This window comes from Ochlerotatus camptorhynchus, unplaced genomic scaffold, assembly GCF_037179485.1.
Source record: "Ochlerotatus camptorhynchus isolate MF236.1 unplaced genomic scaffold, CSIRO-AGI_Acam_v1.1 ptg000428l, whole genome shotgun sequence".
NCBI classification, from domain to species: Eukaryota; Metazoa; Arthropoda; class Insecta; order Diptera; family Culicidae; genus Ochlerotatus; species Ochlerotatus camptorhynchus.
In genome coordinates this window covers 149711-176205 of record NW_027040914.1, presented here as the reverse complement: position 1 = coordinate 176205, position 26495 = coordinate 149711, and the positions used below count along the sequence as shown (strand labels likewise).

General features: G+C 45.6%; 1 protein-coding gene across 1 annotated transcript; it reads left to right on the top strand.

The window, feature by feature from the left end:
* Positions 1-8613: 8613 nt before the first annotated feature.
* On the top strand, positions 8614-11016 carry LOC135711251 (zinc metalloproteinase nas-14-like). The gene is made up of 4 exons (XM_065234045.1): positions 8614-8666; positions 8722-8803; positions 8875-9045; positions 10392-11016. Exons 1-4 carry the CDS (start codon positions 8664-8666, stop codon positions 10910-10912), a joined length of 777 nt encoding a protein of 258 aa, XP_065090117.1. The 5' UTR covers positions 8614-8663; the 3' UTR covers positions 10913-11016.
* The last annotated feature ends 15479 nt before the right edge of the window (positions 11017-26495 follow it).

Here is a 26495-nt window from a genome sequence, read left to right as displayed (position 1 = left end):
TTGATGATTCCTGGGGGACTGATTTAGACGAAGTAAGGTCTATAACTAAAAATTTTCAAAATATGAAAGCTCCAGGTGATGATGGAATTTTCTATATCCTCATCAAAAAACTCCCAGAGAGTACCTTGTCTTTCTTGGTAAAAATATTTAACAGATGTTTCCATTTGGCATACTTTCCTGATAAATGGAAAAATGCAAAAGTTGTTCCAATTTTGAAGCCGGATAAAAATCCAGCTGAAGCTTCTAGCTACCGTCCAATAAGTTTGCTTTCTTCAATAAGTAAACTTTTTGAAAAGATAATTTTGAATAGAATGATGCTTCACATCAATACGAACTCAATTTTTGCAGATGAGCAGTTTGGATTTCGCCATGGGCATTCAACTACTCATCAACTCTTAAGAGTTACCAATTTAATTCGTTCAAACAAATCTGAAGGCCACTCAACTGGAGTTGCTCTTCTAGACATAGAAAAAGCATTCGACAGTGTTTGGCATGAAGGTTTGATTGCTAAATTGAAAAAGTTTAATTTTCCACTTTATATTATGAAATTAGTTCAAAATTATTTAACTGACAGAACTCTTCAAGTAAATTATCAAAATTCCAAATCTAATCGACTACCTGTTAGGGCAGGAGTTCCTCAGGGTAGCATTCTTGGGCCTATATTGTATAACATTTTCACTTCGGACCTCCCTGATTTGCCTCAGGGTTGCCACAAATCTTTGTTCGCTGATGACACAGGCATTTCCGCTAAAGGAAGAAGTCTTCGTGTTATTTGCAGCAGACTTCAGAAAAGTTTAGATATTTTCTCTTCTTATTTACAAAAATGGAAGATTTCTCCCAACGCTTCCAAAACTCAACTTATAATATTTCCACATAAGCCTAGAGCTTCGTTTTTGAAACCTAGTAGTAGTCACATAGTCACTATGAACGGAGTTCCAATTTCCTGGTCAAACCAAGTGAAATATCTTGGATTAATACTTGACCAAAAATTAACTTTTAAAGATCACATTGAGGGCATTCAAGCTAAATGTAACAAATATATTAAATGTTTGTATCCTCTTATAAACAGGAAATCCAAACTTTGCCTGACGAATAAACTTCTAATATTTAAACAAGTTTTTAGACCGGCCATGCTTTACGCTGTACCAATATGGTCTAGTTGCTGCACTACCAGGAAAAAAGCACTTCAAAGGATTCAGAACAAAATTCTGAAAATGATTTTGAAGTTGCCTCCCTGGTACAGTACAACCGAAGTACATAGAATTTCGAATGTTGAGACTTTAGCACAAATGTCCAACAAAATAATTAATAATTTCAGGCAAAAATCGTTGCAATCCTCAATTGCAACGATTAATTCCCTTTATACTTAGATAAGATTTAGTTTTAGTTTTTAGTTTTAAGATATCAATTGTTATACTGACATGCAGGTTAAAAAACCTGTTTAAAATACTGAATTGCCAAGACATGAACAATGTAAAAACACTTAGATATATATCCTAACAATTAAGGCTGGTACGTTACTGCAGTAACTGGAGCACCTAGGTTAAAATGAAATGTAATTTATTTTGAATTTGGAACAAATAAAGAGTTAAAAAAAAAAAAAAAAAAAAAAAAAAAAAAAAAAAAAAAAAAAAAAAAGTGTATGGATTTGGGATTTATTTCACGACAATGTGATTTGCTCGATTACGTTTACGGGAACTAAGTCATGAATTCATATGAACTAGCAGTTCAGCTAATCGACGGCACGAAGCTAGATCTGGCCAGAAGATCTTAGGTCCCTCGTGCTGCTTCAACAGGGGTAGCAGACGCTTCTGTTGACACTGCCTTGAGGTAGATCTCCCCGTTTACAGTCCCGGTAGTCACGAACGGCGCACTCCGTTTGATCGCTTGCCAAATCATGTATTTTTTGGTAAACTTTGAAAGTTTTTGCTTTCTTACTTCCTCCGAAACATCAAACTTGTACTGGGCGGTGAAGAACAGTAGCCCCGGAAGCTGCCGGAAGTCTGCCTTGTCGTAAGTCTCATCATCCATGATGAGACAATGAGGCTTCGTCAGAATCTGGGTGTACAGTTTCCGGGCCCGCGACCTTCCCACCGTATTTTGCCGTTCGTCACGATTTGGAGCCTTCGTATGCAGTCCCTCCCGGTCGTTGGCTATCTGAACGGAAGACTTGGACAGATTCAACATTTTGGCCACATCTCTGACCGAAGCATTGGGATTCCGCTTAAACGCTTTCACGACACGCTTGTAATCCTGATCACTAATAGAACATTCATTCTTACCGTATTTCTCCTTCCGTTCGATGCTCAGAGTTTCGTAGTAACGTTTAATCACACGACTCACCGTTGACTGCACGACTTGTTTTCCGATGTCCCGATGAGAGTTGAGGATTTTCCAGATGCTTGCGCAAAATCAATTCGTCTAGAGTTCCAAGTCCAGATTCCGGTGCAGGGTAATAATTTGGTGGTGTTGCTTATAACTAAGTTCGATATACTAGATTCGATTATTCGCAGCAAAATCAAATTAATAAATTCATGCAACAAAAAGCATAAACAATATTTAACCCGGCTTCAAGATAAAGCTGTGAAAGAATTATTGGAAAATCGGGAAAAGGTTGAATAAGCACCTTTGAAATTCACACACAACTTAACAACAGGATAACAGCTGTATTGAAGCGTAAATGTATACACGAAACGAAAATCAATTATTTTATCCATGTGTTTCAATTATACATTTTTGCCAAAACATCAGCCTTATACATTCCATAAGACAAATCACATAGGTCCTATAAGAATGCATAAAAGGTATGTGTAACCGCTTATACATTTCATTTGACACATGATCTTCATTAACTTTTTGCAAGGCGTCTGCTTATTAGTTGACTTATACATTTTATGAATAATCAGCAATAGAAATTTGCCAAAAGGTATAAGGAGATTTCTATCCGTGTATGCAACAAGAGCTTGTCCCAACCGTTCCAACAGCCATAAGGAGCTGTTCAGTAACTACGTAGACAGTGTTTTGGGATTCTTGACCCCCCTCCCCCTGCGTAGACAATTGTCCATACAAAAATTTTAAAATTTGTATGGGCCGTGAATAATTGTCACCCCCCCCCCCCCCTTAAGTAGCTGAGTAAGTTTGCCAGATTTGCTTGTATAGTGGATGAGTAAAGGTTGCCTCATATCGTATAACATTTGAATACAGCATAAGGCTGTATAAATGAAAAGAGCAAAGCGTTTCTCAACCACAATTCTTCCCCGGTTGAAAATCACTGGTCTATCTGGTGGGCATCACTAAACATTTCAATGATCATCAACACGATGTAGGTATCACGACCCTGGTACGGTAGCATACTGAATTATAAAAGTACTCAGAAAAATGAAGTAAGAAGAAGAAAAAACGAACGGAATTTTCGGCAACTGACCCAACGGCAACGAAATAAGGACAATGAATGGAAACTCGGTTCTTGGAATATCAGAACGCTAAATGAACCTGGACGAGTGGGCCTTCTGGCCCGTGAACTGCAAAAGGTGAATGTGAGTGTGGCTGCTATTCAAGAAGTACGGAGGCTTAGATCTGGAGAACGTAAATTCAGGGCGGTAGATCCTATCGCCAACACATCGTTCAAATACCATATCTACTACAGCGGTGGCGATAGAGCAGAACACGGAATCGGTTTCGTAGTGATTGGGAAACAGATGAAGCGGGTTATGCGGTGGAAACCGGTTAGCGAGCGCATCTGCGTTTTGAGGATTCATGGCAAATTCTTCAATTACAGCCTGATTAACATCTACGTACGGACTAACGGTTAAACCGATGACGTGAAGGACGCGTTTTATGAAAGCCTGGACAAAACCAATGATGAGTGTCCTAAACACGACGTGAAGATTGTCATCGGAGATGCAAACGCGCAGATCGGAAGAGAGGAATTCTTTCGCTCAATCATTGGAACAGAGAGCCTTCACTCTGCAATGAATGATAATGGCCTGAAGTTGATAAACTTAGCTGCTGCTCGTGATATGGCCATCTGTAGCACACACTTTGCACGCAAGGATATCCGAAAGCACACCTGGAGACACCCTAATGGCGAAACTTGCTCCCAGATTGACCACGTGTTGGTGGATGATCGGCATTTCTCGGATGTCGTAGATGTCAAGACCTTCAGGGGTCCTAATATCGACTCAGATCACTACCCAACAAACAATTCACAGTCACAAATAAGCATACACATTGAATAAATGCTGTATAACAGTGTACAATGCTGAATAAAACAGGATGTCGAATTATGTGCTGAAAAAAAGTTCATTTAGATCGATAGATGCGCCTTTATTCCGCCGTTTGCTCTGATATGATTAATTTACTTATTAAAAGCTTTATAAACGTTGACTGTCTTCGTGATTCAGAACCAGAAGTTTGATCTAATAACAAACTGAATAAGTGTAACTTGCACATACATTGTCGCTTTAATTTGACTGTTTTCAATTGCTTTAATAAAATGCTTTATTAGACGTCTTATAAATGTTTTCTAGCTCCATTATTAGATTTCATTGCGTTGCTTTACAATATTGCTGTATAAAGGTGAATACAGTCAGCAAAATAGCTCTTATACCACTATGCGTCCATGTTTTAATTTCATGCTTTGTAAATGCTTTACAAACGGCGTATTCATTCATTATTCCACAACACTGCTTCAGGCTAACAACAAAACGAAATTGGTAGCATAGTGGTTACCGTTTCCGCTTTCCAAGTAGACAGTCGCGAGTTCAATCCCAGCCTCAACCCTTTTTTTAATTTATTTTCTACGCCTAATTAATTTAAATCGTAATCATAAATTGTATGTTTGTTGGGTACCTCGTTGTCGCGAAAATTCGAGCGCGTCTATCGACCGCTCCGAGTTCGAGAAACCGGAGATCGATGCGTTTCAACACCCAGCGTTTGACAGTAGATGGTGTTGCTGCAGAGTACCACCAGAAGCTGAATAAGCGGATAGCGTAAATCAACGTGAACGAGAATCTCAACAATCTGTGGGAAGCTGTCCACGGAGCGGTGAGCACAACAGCACGAGAACGGGTGGTTTGACGAAGAGTGCCAGCGAGTGACAGAGGAGAAGAACGTCGCCAGAAGCCGGATGTTGGTGTCTGGTACCCGTCAGAACAGAGAGCGGTACAGAGTAGCAAGGTCAGCCGAGAAACGAACCCATCGCAGGAAAAAAAAAAGACAGTACGAGGAACGCGTTATTGCTGAGGCGCAAGAAAGTATGGAGCAGAATGATATGCGAAGGTTTAACGCAACTGTCAATGACGTGAGGAGTAAGACAGCGCCGTCTTCCGCCATGTGCTATGACCGTGAAGGTAATCTGCTGACAGATAAAACGATGGTGGCTGCCAGGTGGAAGGAGTACTTCGAGACGTTGCTGAACGGAGAGAACGAGAGAGCATCTACAAACAGAACACACATCGACGACGATGGTCAAGCTGTGGAACCTGTGAAGTATCCTGCTATCTGTCAATTGTGTTTCTCATTAAATTATTCAACTTCACTTGTTGATGGTTTATGTTAGATTGATTTTATTGTTCATGTTTAACTTAGCCTAAACTGGAGGTAATTGAAGTCGTTATGTATTTGCTAGCCAATCAGCGATCGATACATAGATCGACCAAGAGAGGGAGAGAAATGATCAAGAGAGAAACCGCGCTGCGGCTTTCCCACGTTTACATGTCGCATGGTTTTTTTTTTTTTTTGTTACTTTATTATAGAGATTTTTAGCCATAGGCTAGTTCATCTCTTAAAAATGTCGCATGGTGACAACGCCGCTTGGAAACAGACGTAGTGCATTGGCTTAGTAATTAGATCCTTTCCTCGGAAATTGATTATGCAGTACCTCGACACTTACTTTAGGGTCGATGACTGGCGACAGCTAGGGAATTTCGACTCAGCAGTGGCGCAACAAATGCGATCTGCTGGAAATGAACAGAATTCGATGGCGTCTGTTATGCAGATGCCACAAACCACCAACGCTAGAAGAGGTGAAAAAGGCGATACGAGAGCTGAAAAACAGTAAGGCTGCGGGGAAGGACGAGCTCCCGGCCGAACTTCTCAAACACGGAAGTGAGCAGCTGCATCAGATGATCCACCGTATACTCGTTTGTCCCCTCTACAAAAAGGGACACAAACTGGAGTGCGCCAATTACAGAGGAATCACGCTTATCAATTCGGCGTTCAAAATATTATCACGCGTTCTGTTCAACAGATTGAGACCGCTTGAGGAATCCTTCGTCGGCGAATACCAGGCTGATTTTCGTGAGGGTCGATCAACGACGGATCAAATGTTTACCCTGCGTCAAACCCTTGAGAAGCTCCGGGAATACAACTTGCAGACTCATCATCTGTTCATAGATTTCAAGGCAGCGTACGATTCAGTAAAGAGATACGAGCTATGGCAGATAATGCAAGAAAACGGTTTTCCGACGAAACTAATTAGGCTGATTCGTGCAACGCTGGATGGTTCGAAATCATGTGTACGGGTTGCAGCAGACGAGATTTCGGCCTCGTTCGTGACCTTAGATGGGTTGAAGCAGGGAGATGCTCTTTCGAACTTGCTATTCAACATCGCCCTCGAAGGAGCGATTAGGAGAGCTGGCGTGCAGAGGAACGGTACCATCATCACAAAGTTGCACATGCTCCTTGGTTTTGCGGACGACATCGACATCATCGGAATCGACCGTAGAGCAGTGGAAGAGGCGTTCGCGCCTTTTAAGAGGGAGACAGCGAGGATTGGTCGCACGATAAATTCTACCAAAATGAAGTACATGGTCGCCGGTAGAAAGCGTGGGAGCAATAGTGGTGTTGGTAGTGAAGTGGTGCTAGATCGCGAAAAATTTGTAGTTGTGGATGAATTTGTTTATCTTGGTACTTTAGTGACGTGCGATAATGAAGTTACCCGCGAGGTGAAAAGGCGTATTGCAGCCACGAACAGGGCTTTCTACGGGTTGCGTAGTCAGCTGAAGTCCAGCAGCTTGCGTACGAAAACGAAATTCGCGCTGTAACAGGACGTTGATTCTGCCGGTAGCCCTTCATGGCCACGAATCGTGGGCATTGAAAGAGGCCGATCGGAGAGCTTTTGGTGTCTTCGAACGTAAAGTGCTGCGAACAATACTCGGCGGTAAACTGGAAAATGGCATCTAACGGCGTCGCATGAATCACGAGTTGTACCAAGTATATAACGGCATGGATATTGTGAAGTTTATAAAACACGGCAGGCTACAGCGGGCTGGGCATGTGGCACGAATGCCGGAAGAGCGTCAAGCGAAGTCAATATTCAGCAGGGAACCCGGAAAAGGACGTCGGCTTCGGGGTAGGCCACGCACACGTTGGCTTTGTGCAGTTGAGGAGGACATTAGGTCCTTGAACGTCCAAGGCGACTGGAAGCAATTGGCTCAGGACCGAGACCAATGGAGACGGTTACTTCGTTCGGCGCATATTTGAATTCAACGAGTCTTCGCCCATCAGGTACTCAGGTAGGAAATGGCAAGGCAAAGATCAGCACGTCAGCTTACCTTTCCGCAAAAATAAAGCTTTCGAGGCAAAACAGTCTATTTACTGTTCATATATCTAGATACAGCTGGAATTGGGGCCTAACAGCTTTTGTAAACAATGAATTTTCCCGATGTTTTCAAGGAATTCAAGGCACGCCAACGCAAACCAACATAACCATCGGCTAGGGGAAGACTTCCTCTGCCTGATAGTGATGTTGATTTGCTTGGGCGAGCCTTGAGTGTCTAGAAATCATCGAGAGAAGTCATTGTTTACAAAAGCTGTTACGCCCTAATTCCAGCTCTATCTAGATATGAACAATATGTCTGAAAAGTATCAAATGAAAATTAAATTATCTGCTTACAATGCAGCGATGAGCTCAAATTGAAGTATCATGAGGCAACCAAAAATAGATAAAACGTTGAGTTTACTGTGTACTGTTTACTGTATACAAACAGTTACCGTTTTTCCCATTTTAAACTGAATCAAGTAGAAGATAGTCTAATACCAGTTTTACTTTCATTTGAACTAGAAATGATCTCTGTGGAACGTGCTTTCCGGAATTCCGAATAATGATTCAAAATGAGCAAAAGCTAAACTCACCGAACGATAAGTCACGCGCGATTGAGGCCATCTGGCCGGGAACAAACGGAAATCCAGAACAATGATGAAGAGTTCACAAAAATGTATTTTAAAACTAATCAGAATGAATGACTAAATTATGCCACATCATCTGGAAAAACCGTCTGTTTGATCTATGAATTCATGGAATCTACAAGGAATGAATGCAGACGGAGCAAATATGGTCTTATCAAGTGGCAGTACAATTCGGTGGTATTATAATAACCACTACAGCAAACCAAATATTTATGTTGCTCTTGAAATCAGATTCCACGTAAAAGCAACGAACAAATTTAAATCTCATTCATCTGAGGGGAAAATGCAAATTCGCCAAAATTTGCTATCCATTTTTTTATCTTATCAGATTCAGTTTTACAACCAACGGATAATAAAACCCTACAAATAGAAGACGCATATCTGAAGCTCCCAAAAGAGTGCTAATTTGCTGAACCATTAGTCTCTTCAGAGAAGCTAGCTTGAGAAGTACAGTTCGGGATCCGGGGTTCATCATGGTAAGTTGTGATTTTGAACTGTGTTGAAGGTGAAATCATCTCATTTAAATTATAGGCCAAAAAGTATGCTCACCTACTGTGGATCGTTCCACTCGTCGGAACGATCCTTGGAGCGCCGATCGAAACGCAAGAACCAGGTACTTAATACTTAGCTATTAGCTGCAGCACTCACGTTGTAATCCTTGCTGGGTAACTTTTTCGCCTTCAGATGAGCAAGTGGCTAGCGAATTGGAACAGGCTGGAGGTCACTTTGAAGGTGACATAATCCTTGACACCACGCAGGAGGATATCTTACAAAGCGGACGCACTGCTCTCATTGGACCGTCCTATCGGTGGCCAAACTATACCGTGTACTACAGCATCCAAACGGGTGATTTCAGTAAGTATAAAGCAACAAACTGATGCTAGTAACATCACGGAACAGGCTGTAATTTCAACCTTCACAGTCTGGTTGAAACAACTTAAAATACAATTGCTTTAAGCATACTTTTCTCTCCGTGAAACAATTATGCAAAGTTTCAAGAAAATCAAAGAACAACTGGAACTATAGTTACTATACTATGGTATACTTTTAGATAATCTTGGCTACACGGTAAGAAAAAAAGTATGAGATTGCTAAAGTATGATTGTGTCAGTGATTTGTTTTCATCGGGAAAATTTTCCGCTATGAAGTTTTTTTTTCACGATGAAAACATTTTGCGTATACGTATACGTGACGTAGTGTGCATACGATAAACGTCAGCAATCTCTATAGTGCCGAGATGAGTGAAAAGAACTTAATTTTGGGAACTTTTTTCTAACCGTGTAGACACGAGGTTGTCATTTATTTTCAACTGTCAAGCTTACCCCTGCCGTTCCGTTTCCACCCACATTGCGTTTGGGGCAGCTCAGTGGCAGTCGAGTAGGCAACATGTTATACCGTGACAGCGGGCCCAGCACAGCATAATAAATTATTTGGAACATGCTGCCTACCACAAACGAAGTGACAGACGACTAACTGGCGAAGAATTCCATTAAAATAATGTGGTTCACTGTAATAGTATTTTCTTGGAAGCTTTTGCCATCATCCACCAGATGGGTTAGTTTTTTTGTTTTGATTTGAACAAAGTTGATTTTGCGTACAATGATTCTTTGACAGTGTGCAAAGGGTGTATCATTTTATCATTTTTTATGCATTTCAGTTTTGAGTAGAGTGAAAGAGATAGAACCAAAACATTCTAGTACATTTGGTGAAAATGCTAGTACAATCCAGTAGTAGTGTTGCCATGTGGTGCAATCCAGTAGTAGTGGTGTTGCCATGTGGTACACTGAAAAATTGAAATAGCAGGTTTGTCACCAAAGTTTTGGAGCCGCTCCGTCTGTCACTTCGTTTGTGCTGCCTACTGTCAAACGCTGCTGTTGGTTGGTATAGGCCTTGTCACTGGCCTGGTTTGGGGCAAAGCTTGCATACATGTTGGTGGCTTATGGTTTGTTGTTGTTGCTAGGTTACCATAGGTTCAATTGGCGTTGACGAGAGCTCTGTAACTCTTTAATCCTATGGAAAAATCTCATATGTAAGTGTCAGTCTACGTGTGAAACATGGCGGACTTTCTCTTATTCTCTCACTCCAACGCAAAACCCCATAAAGAACTGTCAAAATGTGTGTGAAGAAACGTCACTTCGGGACTGGTGTCAAGGCGAATTCACATTCAAAACCCATCTACGCGATCTACTTTGCACTTTCAGCTACCGCACAGCAGAACTCCATCAAGCTAGCTCTGGAAGAGATCATGCTCCTCAGCTGCGTAAAGTTCGTCCAGCGAACTAACCAACCGGATTACGTCAGAGTGACGGGCGAATACAGCGGCTGTTGGTCCTATCTGGGCCGGGTCGGCGGTGCCCAGCAGCTAAACCTACAGCCAAATGGTTGCATGTCCAAGGGAACCATCATGCACGAGTTCCTCCATTCGTTGGGATTCGTGCACATGCAGAGCGCTTCGGATAGGGACTTTTTTGTGAAGATTAACTGGGCGTCGATTCAAGGTGGTAAGGCGGGCAATTTCGACCGCTACGAATCAACGGTCATCAACGATTTTGGCATCCCGTATGACTACGCCAGTGTCATGCACTACCAATCCAATGCATTCAGCGTGAACGGCTCGCCCACGATCATTCCGTACGAGGCGGGAGTCATCATCGGGCAACGGGTGGGCATGAGCTACAAGGACGTCAAGCGCCTAAATTACCTTTACCCGGACTGCCATTGAGTGATGTAGTGCGGGGGGGGTGATTGATTGGGTAGAGTTAAGGCAAACTGTGAGCTGTTTCAATAAAATAAATACGAATAAACTAAGCTTGGTTGTGGGTCACGAAGACATTTCAATCGTTTACAGGGTGTCGACTCAGTGAAAGAACATAAATTCCCTGATATTCCCTGATTTTCCTGTTATTTTTCAAAACAAAAAATCCTGGATAAGAAAACAATCCAACTTTTCAGAAATCTTTCATTTTAAATATGTCAAGTGCCAGGTAAAGAATGGCCCACTAAGTAATGGAACAACATCATTTGGGTCTATTTCAGATTTGAATAAATGGATTTGAAAACGGTTTTCACTCAAGTGCATACTATTCCTTATATTTAAAGAAAAAAAAAATACATTCATTTCTTTATCTAACGTCGGTATCTGCTCCGCAATCTACTGCCAATCACCGACGGACATCGATTGCCATCCATCGGCGGTTTCAAAGGAATTCTCGAACTTTTCCCTTAATGCGACCCATCAAGCAGAGCACGATGGTCTCGTCAACTGTTTTGGCGATTTTATCCCACCAATTTTTCATCTGAGCTGCATTTTTGATGACTGCACCTTTTACTTTCAGTTTCCTCTTCATACCCAGTAGATTTCAATGAGCCTTAACTGGGGACAATTGGGTGGATTGAGGGTTTTCGGAACAAACTAGACTCCGTTGTCATTGTACCATTGTTGTACTTCTCGGCTGTAGTGACAAATTGCAAGATTCGTCCAAAATGACACCGGACCAACATGTGACTGGATGAAGGGCAGAATTCATTTCTGGAGACATTCGGTTTTGTAAACCTCCTAGTTCATTTTTTTCTTAGTGAGGAAAACCTTTGTCTTCTGACCGCAGCTGCAGACTCCCTGCCAGATCATTTATTTGAGTGTGAATTTATCCGAAAAAAAAAACAAATTTGAATGTGCCAGGGACACCTCCTCGAGCCTTCGCCTATTAAAATTTTGGTCCTGAAAGATGTCCGAAGTCGGCCTTTACATAAGTTTCATCATCCATAAGTATGCACTCACCGGACTTGGTCAGCAGGTTGTCATAGAGCTTTCGAGCACGGGTTCTAGCTACGGTATTCTGCTTGAGTGATCGATTTGGTTGCCTACTGGGGCGGTATGCCTGCATGCCTTCGCTGCACTATACTACAGGCGGCATTATACTTTTTACTCAAATCGCGATCGGACATACCTGGGTTGCTTCTCATGCACCTCACGACCTTTCCTTGGAGCTGACGGTTGGCAGTTCCACTCCGGCGTTTACTTTGAGGCTTCCGATTCGTCGTCAAGGTTTCCCAATACGGTGTTTCTAGGAAAATTCAAATTACGTAGGATTAAGTTTTTCGGCAACATATTGGAGGTGCAATTAAAAAAAAAACAAAATCGACCGCGTCACGAAAAGTGGTCAGGTTTTGACCACTTATAACTCTGTCAATAGCGGATGGATTTTAATTCTAAATAAGCCAATCGATTGGAAATTTTTCTAAATTGCCTGAAAAAAAAGCTTTCCCTAACACAGATTTCAAAGTTGAATTCCATTCGCTCCCGCCGAACGGTGCTTATTCAATTACCGCGTGATGCGGTGTCCGGTCGGACGTCATCATCAGCAGGAGCAGCAGTGCTTTCGGCGCGTGGCGTTGTACATTTTTTTTTCCAGTACACAACGAAAGGCTCCCCGCATGCCGGCCGGGTAAAGCAGGTGCATAAGAACGCTCGTCAACGGTTGTCGGGCTCTGCCAGACGATCGGCGACTTGCGATATCTGTGCATCTTACCTCCACGCGGTGCTCGGTGGGGTTGCTGGCTATGATGCGTTGTAGCCAGAAACGCGAACAAGAACGGGGGAGTCCGAAGGTTTTGAGTGTGTACAGGATGGGACCTAGTCATGTCTTAGGCCCATCCGATTACCGTGCTCAGCCTTTCTGGCGGCAGTCAGTTGTCTACCGGACTTTAAACAATTGTAGATAGTGGATTTCGTGTGGCTTAAGTTTGTTCAGGATGAATGCATTCTGTAGGTAGAGTGTATGGACCTACTTCTAGCGTCCACGTTTGAAGCAACGAAGCGATTCGGGCTGGCAGATGGAACCTCCCGTCTTAAGTGTTTCCGTTCAGTGTGATAGGGGTGAGGCACTGCCCTATATTTTTTCCCCTAAGGTTTGCATTGGGAACAGACTCCGGCGGCTTCGGCCCGAGAGGGTCTTTCCCGTACGAAATAGTTGATGATGCAAAACAGAGTCAACTATTTGGAGGGTCGACGGACCCTGGCGAAAAATAAACGCAGCGGGACGATTGTTCTCCTCATGGAGGCAGTCGAAGGAGGTGGAAAAGTAGCGTGGAACCATCTCGACGTGGCTTCAGCGGTTCAGCGTACTGCTGGGCATGCTGTTGAGGCCCACACGGATCGGGGTGGTTCGCGTTACGTGCTAGAGGTTAGTGATCCTGCTGATGCTGAAAAGCTGAAGCAGATCACTGAACTTAGCGGAGGGTTCAAGGTTCGGGTGGGTGCACACCCTACCTTGAACAAAATTCGTTTCGTGGTATCAAGTGTTGATATCATCAACGAATCGGAGCAGATTCTGAAGGAACATTTTGCTACACAAGGTGTAGTAGATGTCCACAGAATCTGCAAGGGTAGTGGCGAGGGGAAGGTTAACACCTCATCCGTGGTGTTAACTTTCGAGGGGACCAGCTTTCCGGAAACGGATAAGCTTGGTCTCCTCAGCATTAGGACCCGAGCGTACTACGCCTTGCCCTTGCAATGTTACAACTGCTATGGGTATGGGCATGGTCGCGCGGGTTGCAAGAACAAGACCAGGTGCAGGGTTTGTTCAGGGGTCCATCCGGTTGCCGAGAAATGTGGAGCAAAGGCCTTCCTTCTTCTTCCGCGCATTTCAAGCTTATTGCGTATGGCATATTAGCTTATTGCGTGCTCTCAACTTAGTGTTCTAGATGCACTTCCACAGTTATTAATTGAAAGCTTTCGATGCCTGTACCATGTTTGCATTAGTATAATTGTGTGGCAAGTACAATCATACTCTATGCCCAGGGAAGTCGAGAAATTTTCCAATCCGAAAAATTCCAAGACCGGACCGGGAATCAAACCCAGCCACCTCCAGCATGGTCTTGCTTTGTAGCTGTGCCTTTACCGACTGAGCTAAGGGAGGCCCCGGAGCAAAGGCCTTCTGCTCCAATTGCCGAGGCAATCATCAGCCGACTAACCGTAGGTGCCCTACCTACGTGAAGGAAGCTGATATTTTAAGGATCAAAACCAACCTTGGTGTCTCCTTTGGGGATGCCAAGAAGGTTTATAGCGACGAGCGAAGCGGTAAGTCCTATGCAGCGGTTGCTGCTAGGACGGCACCTGTTGACTCTGGTAAGGGTCAGCAGGTGCCATTTTTGTCTTCCCAAGGGAAGAAGAAGAAGAAGGCCAAGCAGGGAGCTGCGAAGTCGAACCCTCAGGGCAAGGGAACAGACGGAGCTCCATCTGCAAAGGGTGCGAAGGCCGGCAAAAGGGGCTACCCAGTGCAAGAGTACTGGGGTTGGTGCTAGTCCACCTGCCGGTCTAACGCAAGTTGCTACCAAGAGTGGAAAGACTACTGGTAGGGAGGGCAAAGTGCTAACCCAAGAGGTTGGCACCGACCCCTTGCCTGATGCCGAAACACCAACCGATAAGGACAAACAGCTCCTGGAAAAGTTGGTGGAAAGTCTACGAACAGCTCAAGGAGTCCAAGACTCGCCTTGAGATGGAATGCGCTTCCCTTGTTGGACAACTTGAAAGAGTTGGCGTTAACCTCGACTCTGATGAGAGCGAGGCTACTGCTCCCGTGACCCGTAGGAAACGGAAGCAGACCGCCGGCCTCGAGGACACTCGAGGTAAGAAAAGCCGGAAAAAAGGAGAAAACACAGCACCTTCTCCCCCTATTGACTCGGTATCGGAGGGCGAAAGCGATGCTGTTGCCGGTAAAAAGTAGTTACCATGTCTGATGTCCCACAACAGAATGGTAAAGAGCCATCGAACGTAATACTGCAATGGAATGTCCATGGGTTGCGATCAAAGTTATCTGAGATCCAGCTATTGACAAAGAAACTGAAGCCTTGTGTCGTCGCTCTCCAAGAAACGATGGCCAAGGTAGCAGATCTACCTCCAAACTATCTCGGTGGTAGATATAAGTGGTATATTAAGCCTCACATTAATGCCTACATCCACGGCACTGGATTGGATATTAGAGAAGATATACCACATAAGGTAGAGCAGTTGGATGCTGAACTGGAGGCCACCGCGGTCACCATTCAGTTTCCGTATAAGCTGACTGTTGTTAGCTTATACATGGCTCCGAGGAATAGGGTTGGCAAGGAGGTGAACGTCATCGGCAAACTGCAAGATCTCATCTCGCAGCTGCCTGTCCCTTATGTGATAGTGGGCGATCTGAATGCGCATCACCCCTCCTGGGGATCACATAAGACGGACGTTCGTGGTGAGAGGTTGTATCAGCTACTGGACACGTTGGGTTGTTCAGTGCTGAACGATGGCAGACTGACTCGGTTCGATCCCACCACCGGGGTAGAGTCAGTGATTGATCTGGCCATAGCCTCTTGGGATGTAGCCAGCCAGTTTATCTGGCGGGTTGACGATGACTTACACGGAAGTGATCATTTTCTTATCTCATTGTCACAGGCTGTAGACCTCCCGTCTACTGTGACAAGGCTGAGATGGAACCTTGAGAAGGCAGATTGGGACAGCTTTGGCAAAGAAGTCTGTCGCCAACTGCCTGGTGATGACAGGATATTGAGACCAGGTGACTGGACCCAAATCTTGAGTAAGGCCGTTCATCGTCACATCCCAAAGGCTGGAGGGAGAGGAGGTATGAAAACTGTCCCTTGGTGGGGGACAGAAGTTCATACAGCGATTAAGGCTAGACGTAAATGTCTAAGGGCGCTGCGTAGGTTGCAGCTTGATGATCCTTCTAGGGCCGATAGATTGAGGGAGTTTCAGCTTGCTCGATCTAAATCTAGAAGCGTAATCAAAGCTGCAAAGCGGGACACATGGTCTGCTTTCACCGCAGACATATCGGAAACCACTAGCTATGGTGAGCTATGGCGAAAGGTAAAGTCTGTCGGTGGTAAGAACAGACATGTTGAGAGGGTCATTAAGTTGGATGGCGATTACACGAAAGACCCAGGACTTATCAGTGAGGCCTTTGCTGATCAATTTGCCAAGGTGTCGGCAAACAGCAATCACAGTGATGAGTTCCTGCGTGTAAAGTCATTGGCTGAGGGGGAGTACCGCTACTCCCGTGACAGGCAGTGTAGTCTAGTTAAAGACTACAACAGGGTATTCGTGCTTGAAGAGCTCAACTGGGCCCTGCGCCGCGGCCTTGGTAAGGCTGCGGGCCCTGACGACATCGGGTATCCCCTGCTTAGCAGATTACCCCTTGCTGGCCGATTGGCTCTTCTTGCTACTATGAACGAAGTCTGGCTTTCTGGCCAGATACCGGACGAGTGGAAAGAAGGGTTGGTTATTCCTATTCCCAAACCTGGGAAGGATAAAACCCTAACAGAGTGTTATCGACCGATAACCCTGCTGAGCTGCATGGGAAAAACACTCGAGCGGATGGTTAACCGTGGTCTGTCAACCGAGCTGGAGAGACAAGGACGGATCCACCCACGGCAACACGCATTTCAATGCGGCTATGGGTCGGAGACGTTCTTCTCTGAGCTCGATCATTTATTGGACAAGGCCTCGTCGGAAGATTTGCTTGTAGATGTAGTCTCCCTCGATTTGTCCAAGGCATATGATATGACATGGAAGCTTCCTATCTTGACTTCCCTCAAGAGCTGGGACTTCCAAGGATGTATGTTTAACTACGTAGAAAACTTTCTACAGAACCGTAGGTTCCGAGTATTGAACGCTGGCGCAACCTCTACCTCGAGGTTGCTGGAGAATGGCATCCCGCAAGGGTCTGTCCTTTCGGTTACACTGTTTCGCATTGCGATGAACTCAGTGTTTGAACGCATTCCCAAGGAAGTATACATCATTGTATACGCCGATGATATTACCCTTATCGTGTTAGGTATATACGGTAGGGTGTTTAGGCACAAGATGCAGGATGCAGTTCAGTCTGTCGTTGACTGGGCAGATGGTGTTGGGTTTGTGATTTCCCCCGAGAAGTCCAAACTGCTGCACGTCTGCTTTGGTCACCATCACAGACCGAACCTGCCTTATGTTAGTATCGGTGAGCATGCGGTCAAGGCCGTACGCGAGATGAAACTGCTTGGTGTGACTATTGATAACAAACTCCGATTTGTTAAGCACGCCAAGTTGGTGAAGGATAACGTCAACAACAAGTTGAATATCCTTCGGACCCTAAATGGTCGCTTCTCTGAAGCCTCTCGTAGTACATTGACCAAGGTTGCTAGGGCTCTGGTTGTCCCTAGCATCCTTTACGGGGCGGAACTGTGGAGCAGGGGTGGTGTCTCCCTGCTCAAGATTCTGGAACCTCAGTACAATGAGGCGTACAGAATCTGTAGCGGAGCGCTGAGGTCTTCACCAATAGCTTCTCTGTTGGTGGAGAATGGAAAGGTTCCTTTGGTGAATGTTGTCACCGAAGACCTGGCCACCAAGGCGCTAAGGCTCCTAGAAAGGGATCCCATTCTCAATGACAGACCCACGGTTGCAAGGGCGAGAGAATGGTGGAGCGACTTGACGGGAGTAGATCTTTCCACGTTAGCCCAGCGAGCTAGGCTGTGGCAACGGGCATGGGATGCTACTGCCCCGAAAGTTGATTGGAGGGTTAAAGCTATGTGCGGGGCGGGGGCTAGGTCTAGTGTGGCGAAAGCTGCATTTAGGGAGGTCGCTGCCTCATACAAGGGAAGGCTCAAGCTATTTACGGACGGTTCATTAATCGAAGAGGAGGTTGGTTATGGGGTGTCTGGGGAGGACATAAGCCGCTGCGGCCGGTTACCCGGTCTCTGTGGTATCTTCTCAGCTGAGGCCTATGCTCTCCTGCAAGCTTGTAGGCTAGCAAATGGGTCTCAGGCTGTTGTATTCTCTGACTCTGCGAGTTGTCTCTCTGCCCTTGAGCATGGGCAGGTTGGACACCCGTGGCTGTTAGAGGTGCAACGGTACGCTAACATAACCTTTGCATGGGTACCTGGACACGCAGGTATACCAGGGAATGAGGCTGCTGATAAACTAGCTAACCAGGGTCGTCTTGCTCGACTAGAGGCCACTCCGGTGCCCTATAGTGACGCTACCCGCTGGGTGAAGCAGACCTCGCGATACGCATGGAATGTGTCTTGGCATAACAACCGTGATGCATTCCTGCGTCGTATCAAGAACACTACACAAGAGTGGAAGGATGTACCTAATTCTCGAGATCAGAAAGTTCTGACTCGGCTGAGGATTGGTCATACATGGACCTCGATTTAGCGGCAGTGTGGCCTACTGCCAGGGATGCGGTGCGGTATTAGATGAAAATCATCTATTGGTGGAGTGCCCGGCAAGAGCACAATTAAGGGAAGATATGGGCACAGACAAACAGACGTAACTCTTTGAAAAACTTGTTCTTGAAAACATAGTATCTCAAAACATATAACCTCAGTAACGACATCTCTCTGGCTTCTCGCGGAAAACAAGCTTGCTCGTTAACTCGTAAACAATATTGCATAAAAGTTCTATAGAATATATAGAAACGTCAAAGTGATCCGATGCCAGCGCTGCGGCGAGTAGTTCGCGGAACTGATAATATTCAAATCAACCGTTAAATGCATGAACGAAGATACACAATGAAGAGTTACGTCTGTTTGTCTGTGATATGGGTGTCGTTGGTTCAATCCGTGAGGTATTGTTCAACGACAGGAGTACAGAGCAAACTGTACTCAACTTCCTGAGGGCGTTAGACTTATACGATATGATATAAGCATGAGTAAGTTGAAGTGGCATTGGAAAGAAAATGACTGGTAGTCATGCCACTTCATTCAACAAGAGGCAGTCTTTAAGGTCCTAAAGACCAAGGTGTGTGAGGGAGAACGACCGACCTAACGGGGGACACAATGATGAAACAGCTGATGTTTAAAACCCGTCTCGAATGAACTAAATTCTCCTCTTGTAGGGGAACAGTTTAAAGCACAAACGAAGTGACAGACGACTAACTGGCGAAGAAATCCATTTAAATAATGTGGTTCACTGTAATAGAATTTTCTTGGCTTGTGCCATCATCCACCAGATGGGTTAGTTTTTTTGTTTTGATTTGAACAAAGTTGATTTAGTGTACAATGATTCTTTGACAGTGTGCAAAGAGTGTGTATCATTTTGTCATTTTTTTTATGCATTTCAGTTTTGAGTAGAGTGAAAGAGATAGAACCAAAACATTCTAGTACATTTTGTGAAAATGCTAGTTCAATCTAGTAGTAGTGTTGCCATGTGGTACAATCCAGTAGTAGTGGTGTTACCATGTGGTACACTGAAAAATTGCAATAGCAGGTTAGTCACCAAAGTTTTCGAGCCGCTCCGTCTGTCACTTCGTTTGTGGTTTAAAGAGACGTTAATAGACGTATCCCGCATGCCGGCCGGGTAAAGCAGGTCCATAAGAACGCCTATCAATGGTTGTTGGGTTCTGCCCTGACCGGCGATTTGCGACCTCTGTGCACCTGAACTCTGATTCTTACCTCCACGCGTGGCCCAGTGGTGTTGCTGGCGGTGATATTTTCTGTCAGTAATGCGAACAAGAACGGGGGATCATCGTTGTCACTAATGCACTATTGTTTATAAGTCGCTAGTGTCGGTGATGACGATGACAGAGCAAATAGGTTATAGCCAACTCTAAGTAGCCCGTGATTATCGCTACCTGGGGATGATAATCGGCTTGGTGCTGGTTGCGACTTGGCCGTCCTAAATGAATTTATTCCACCTCTTCAAGGTGGTTTGTTTAAAAGGAGGTTAATAAATGGAAGCACAAAAGCCCGCATGCGGCTAGCTATCAAGGCTGCCCTCAAGAGTCCTCGATTCACCGAGGAAGGAGGAAGAAGCCGCAACGCTACTGATCGGATTCAGTTGCTCGTCGTGAGCCGTTGTGGGCCATCTATGCCAAGCGCGTCACTTTCGTTCCAAACAACCTAACAGCACCAAGTTTGCTTGGATACTTGCATGACTGAGAATCATGAAATAAATGAGCATCCTACGGGTGGGAGGCTGAGGTGGTTATAAGACCCTCGGTAAGACCAGACGAGTTTTGGTTGCCGGCTGGATTTCGGGAGTACTCTGTGAGGGCTTGTCTCGATCTTGCAAGGGAGGTTGTTGGTTGGGAGCGGTATAGGCGGAGTGCCAAAGTTAAGCTTCTACTTCTGCTGCTGATGGGTTGCGAACTGGGGAGTGGTTAGGGTATTTGCGAGGCGTTGTCGTTGATATTTAGGTAGATTAGCACGATCGGAATCTATGAGTCAGAGAATGGGACGGCGGTCATATACCAGAGACAGAGGACGGAGTTGATGAGTATTTAAGCAGATGTGGAGTGCAGATTGGCTAACTTGACACCGGGGGTGGATGGTAGTCCTGTCCTCGATGAGTTTTGTCAGACGTTGGAATCCAATTTGTTGATTGGTCGATTTGACAGTAGCAATCGTGGAATAAAAAGGACAGAGGGATCACATCAATCTGACTGGCAGTGATGCCGGAATCAATGTTGACGTCAATGGCGTTATTAATTGTTTATATTTGCGTAAGGAAAGTTGGAAAATAGGGTCCGGTTGCGGCGTGGTTGTTTTTATTGTGTTTAGCAAAAATGATGTACAAGGCGTACAAGATGGTAAACTGCGGTAGAAACTCCGAATCAAACTAAAATTAAAATAGAAAAAAAAATCATTCTGTAATCCTTGCATCATTGGTCAACCCCGTCAAACATCATGCACTAATTTTCAACGGGCATACATCTAAAACATTAAGAAGAGTGAGAAGCTGGATTGTCAAGTCCCGTCCCGGGGTCGTCGTCGTGATATCGTCTTCTCCGAACCATGGCAGTAACCCGAGCAGGAGAAAATAACTAATGAATACCTAATTCTGATCTGATACCAAAATTTGGTGTTGACCAGCATGACATAAGAGGTAAAAGACCAAATTACAGTCTGGTCTAGGACGCGAATGATGCCAAGGAAGCGTGGGAGAAGCTGCGGAATGCTTTTCAGGACAACGGTCTGACGCGGAAAATCAGGTTGCTGAGGAAGCTAACGTCGATCCGGTTGGACAAATGCGGTAGCGTGGAATCGTACGTCGATGAATTGATGTCCACGGCACACAAACTTGCGGGAAACGGATTCAAGGTCGATGATTCATGGCTCGCTGCGTTGTTGCTGATGGGACTTCCGGAGCATTACGAACCCATGATAATGGGACTTGAGGCATCGGGTACTGCGTTGACGTCTGACGCAGTAAAGGCAAAAATTTTGCAAGACGTGAAGGTGCAGAGCGGACCCAAGAATGACAGCGCAGACGGTGCGCTGTACTCAAACCAAAAATCGAAGCGTCGTGGTGGCAACTGTGGTTCTGCAAAGAAGGACGACACATGCCACAATTGCAAGAAGCGTGGGCATTTTGCAGCGAAATGTCCACAGAAGCAAAATCCTCCAAGGACGTCTGGTAAGGCTTTGCGCAGCGTTTTTGTGATCGGCAATGTAAGCGCCTCGGAGTGGTACTTCGATTCTGGTGCAGCAAGAATTGTCGCGTTCTGTGGGAACGGCAAACAACGATAGCATGAAGTCGGTCGCGAAGGGGTTAGTCAATCTCGAGCTGAGTGAAGGCCTCATCGAAGTTCAAGAAGTGCTGCAGATTCCGGAACTGGCCACTAATCTGCTATCGGTCAGCAAGATGTGTCAAAAAGGATTGACAGTGGTGTTTACTGCAGATAAATGCGAGGTACACGAAAGCGATGGCAACGTGCTCGCATCGGGCACACAGGTAGGCGGCCTGTACATGCTCAACCGAAGGAACGAGGAATCCTTACTTACAACGAGTTCAAGAATCTGACACAGACGACTAGGGCATCTCAACCTTCAAAGTTTACGGAAGCTGATGGCGATGGCCGACGGCATCGAATTGGCAAACGACGTTATCCCGGAGTGCATCGCCTGTATCGAGGGTAAGCATGTACGTAATCCTTTTCCTTCCAGTGTGTCGCGAGCTGAAGGTCTGCTGGACTTAGTTCACTCGGACCTGGTTGGACCCATCGAGGTTCCATCTCTCGGTGGCAGCCGTTATGTGATGACTTTCATCGACGATGCGAGTCGAAAAGTTTTTTTCTACTTCCTGGAACGAAAAAGTGAAGCATTTGAAGCATACGTGAAGTTCAAGTCCATGGCTGAACGGCAGACCGGCCGAAAGCTGAAGGTCAATGGGACCGAATACGTCAATGCGCCGTTCAGAAGCAGCTTAGAGAAGAATGGAGTGCGTCACCAGAAGACTTGTCCGTACACACCACAGCAAAACGGTGTAGCGGAACGAATGAACCGGACGCTCATCGAGAAGGCCCGAAGCATGCTGAACGATTCACGTCTCCCGAAGGAATTTTGGGCCGAGGCGGTGTCAACGGCAGCGTATCTCGTTAACAGGAGTCCAACGAGGTCCCTTGAGATGACACCGGAGGAAGCATGGACCGGTAAGAAGCCAGATCTGAGCCATTTGCGTATTTTCGGATCGCTAGTACTGGTCCACGTACCGAAGCACAGAAGGAAGAAGTTCGACGCAAAATCCCAGAAAGCAGTTTTCGTGGGATACGCCGCCGATGTCAAGGGATATCGGGTATACGATCCGGTCAAGCGTGACATCCAGATCAGCCGTGACGTGATTGTGGTTCAGGAAGGCAAACCGCAGGACTTGGTCGAGCTCGTCGAAAGTGTGCAACAGGTGCAGTTCATGGAGCTGTACACGATCGAACAACCAAGCATGGATAACAACGACACCATTGAAGCATCAGATGATACGGACGGTACATCGGGAAGCGACTCAAGCAATGCTGAATACGAAGACGCCGGCAGCGAGGATGTCGAAAACGAGCCTGCGCTCCCACCGCAATCTGATAGACCAGCTGAAGAGCAGCAAGGGTTTAGGCGCAGCGGCCGGGAGCGCCGATTTCCAGGCAAGTATTCTGATTTCGTTACTTATAGTTCGTTTACTGGTGAAGCTGTTTCCCCCCAGCCGTCACCGATACAATCTGAGATGCCGTCTGATGACCCCGAAAGCTACGAGGAAGCGATCAATGGACCGGACCGCGAGCAGTGGATTGCGGCAATGCGTGAGGAGATCGCCGCTCTGGAAGAAAACGAGACGTGGGAGTTGACGAACCTTCCAAGTGACCGGAAGCCCATTCAAAACAAGTGGATCTTCAAGACGAAGCGAGGACCAACCGGTGCGATCGAGCGGTACAAGGCTCGTCTAGTCGTCAAAGGGTGCTCGCAGCGGCCAGGCATCGATTTCGATGAAGTGTATTCCCTAGTGGTACGATATTCTACCATCCGATACCTTCTGGCGCTGGCAGTGAAGCACGACTTGGATGTAGAGCAGATGGATGCTGTCACCGCGTTCCTTCAAGGGAAACTAACGGATGAAGTCATTTACATGAACCTGCCGGAAGGGTTTGCCGGGAACTCGAAGTAAGTCTGTCTTTTGCGGAAAGCATTATATGGCTTGAAGCAGTCCAGCCGTGTGTGGAACAACCAGCTGGACGAAGCGCTGAAAGAGTTTGGTCTGGAGCGGTCCAAAGTTGATCCATGCCTGTACTTTCGGATCGTCGGTGAAAAAATGATTTTCGTCACCATCTATGTCGACGATTTCTTAATCTTCACCAACGATGCCAAGTCAAAGCGGAAGCTGAAGATGTTCCTTCATAAGGACCTGGTTTCAAAATGAAGGACCTTGGCGAAGCGACTTTCTGTCTCGGATTGAAGATCACGCGGGATAGGAAGAAAGGGAAGCTGTGGGTAGATCAGGAGCACTACATCGACAGCATTTTGCGACGGTTCAACCTGGCGAACTGTAATCCCGTCTCCACACCAGCGGAGGCTAGTATCAGACTGGATAAGTCGATGGCACCGGCGACCCAAGAAGAGATCCTTGAAATGAAGCAAGTTCCTTACCAGGAGGCAGTTGGCTGTGTCACCTATCTGGCGCAAGCGACGCGGCCAGACATCAGTTTTGCGGTCAACCAAGTTAGCCAATTCAACAGCAATCCCGGCCGTAGTTACTGCAACGCTGTTAAGCGAATCATCCGGTACCTGCGAGGTACTAAATAGTACAGTACGGCTGACATACTCGAAGGAGCACTGCGCGGATTTGGTTGGTTACACAGATGCCGATTGGGGCGGAGATCCGGATTCCGGGAAATCCACCACCGGATATGTTTTCACGTTCATGGGAGGAGCAGTGTCTTGGAACGTTAAGCGACAACCAACAGTGGCGCTATCCTCGTGCGAAGCGGAATATATCGCGCTTTCCCGCACCATCCAGGAAGCATTATGGTGGCATCATTTCCAGTCGCAGATTTTTGGCATCCAAGGGATTCCGCTCCGGTGCGACAATCAATCAGCCATCTGTATCGCACGCAATCAAGGCTGCAATCCCAGGACCAAGCATCTGGACATCAGGTACCATTTCGTCAAAGATGTGCTAGAAAGAGGAGTCGTCGAGCTGGGATATGTTAGCACGAAGCAGCAACCAGCAGACGGTTTCACCAAACCGCTGATGAATCAGAAGCTGGAAGAATTTAAGACATTATTAGGATTCGTAGCTTAGGAGGGAGTGTTAGAAGAGATCGAAGCAACCTACGATTTCCTATACTTTGTACATAATGCCTTATATACTACTGTAGCTTAGCAACCAACATAGCAACAGTGGTTGTTGATTAGAAATAAATTTTCACTAGTCTTTAGTCACTCGAACCGAGCGGACTTACTTTTTTTTACTCTGCAAAAGGAACGGTATTGTGGGAACGTTTTTTTGGTATTATTTTTTGAGCTTGAGCTTGAGCTTGATTGACCGCCCACGGTTGCTACTCTGTTACGGCCAGATCAGCTGTAATTACACAGAGAACCAATAGACGATGCTTGGGACTAGCAATCATCCTCAATGTGTACAAACTGGTGATCTTAAATTAGGCAATACCAGCGCCGGCCGCGCCCGAACACAGGTCAAGAAAGGAATGGGAAGGACTGTGTTGACATGACACTCGCTTTGATGGAAGCCGAGAACACCTCTGCACTTCCACGAGGAATCACTGGGATGTTGGATAAGAGGGTTGGGTTTGCAGCAGGGTTCGTTTTGGTAAACGATAAGCTGAATTGATGTCCTAACGATCATATAACGCGAAGGAGCTTGGGACTAAACCCACGGTCTTCTGCTCAGTAAGCAAAAACGTTTGCCACTAGGCAGACGAGCACCTTTTTAATCACCGAGTTGCTGTTATTACCATGTAGTCACATTAACAAATAAAACGATTGACGAATCTTGAATGTGGATGGGCCTGAGATTAGATTCATGATGTTCTGCTCAGTAAGCAAAAACGGTTGCTCTAAGGCCACCGAGCCCCTCATATCACATAATACCGTTGCTCAAATTTGTGTATCCATTCAAACCCGGAACCAACGACAACAACGAATTTCGCAAAATACACGATACACAAGCGATTTTACCATAAATCTCTTTGATATGTAAGGACCTGGGACCGCGTTTTTCTGCTCAGTAAGCAGGCCACGGTAACCGACGATCTTTCAAATCCGAAAACTAAAAACTACGAAAAAGTACTTAGGCCTTCATTAAGTTCCACTTTCACGCGACGTTCAATGACAGGGTCCTATCCAGGATTACATCTGAAAAATCCAAATCTGGCCAACGCCCACCTAAACCTGTTCTAATCCACCTGAAATGACTAACGAATGGAAGACTTTGACTACCCAGCCATGCAATAGTCTCATTCCGTGCCTTATGGCAACTTGATGATTCTATTGCGCTCATCTTTTGGAACCACCCAGGGGAGACTTGGTCCTGTACCCAATGCTTAACTTATCTCCATTCCACTCAGCTACTCGCAATTTCTTGTGATATAGTGGGCGGAATATTATTATATGAGACAATTCAATGCAGACGTCTTTCCAAATTTGGCAGATCGACAGGTAATCGGTGAGTTACCACGATAGTTGCTATTCAACAACTCGACAACGTCCCATCGTCAACGCCTGCTATGAGAATTTCCCATTGCAGACGCCAACGAAATGACGTCATCGAGCTATCGATCAACTACCCTGGTTATCGCCTGGTACCTTATAGCACGATGCTAGGAGGCGAACCGGAAGAATCGATGAGCTACCTCTCCCCCCGTTTTTTTTTTGGTATTATTTTTTGGTATTTTAACTCTTATGTCAGACTCATCCATACCAATTTAAGGTATCGAGATATTCGTTCCTGCTCGGGAAGAGTGAGTTGGAGGCTCCGGCGAAATTATCTCTTGTGGATATCAACAATTCGACAGTCAGTATGCATAAGGGCCAAAAAAAAACTGAAAAAGCATCGC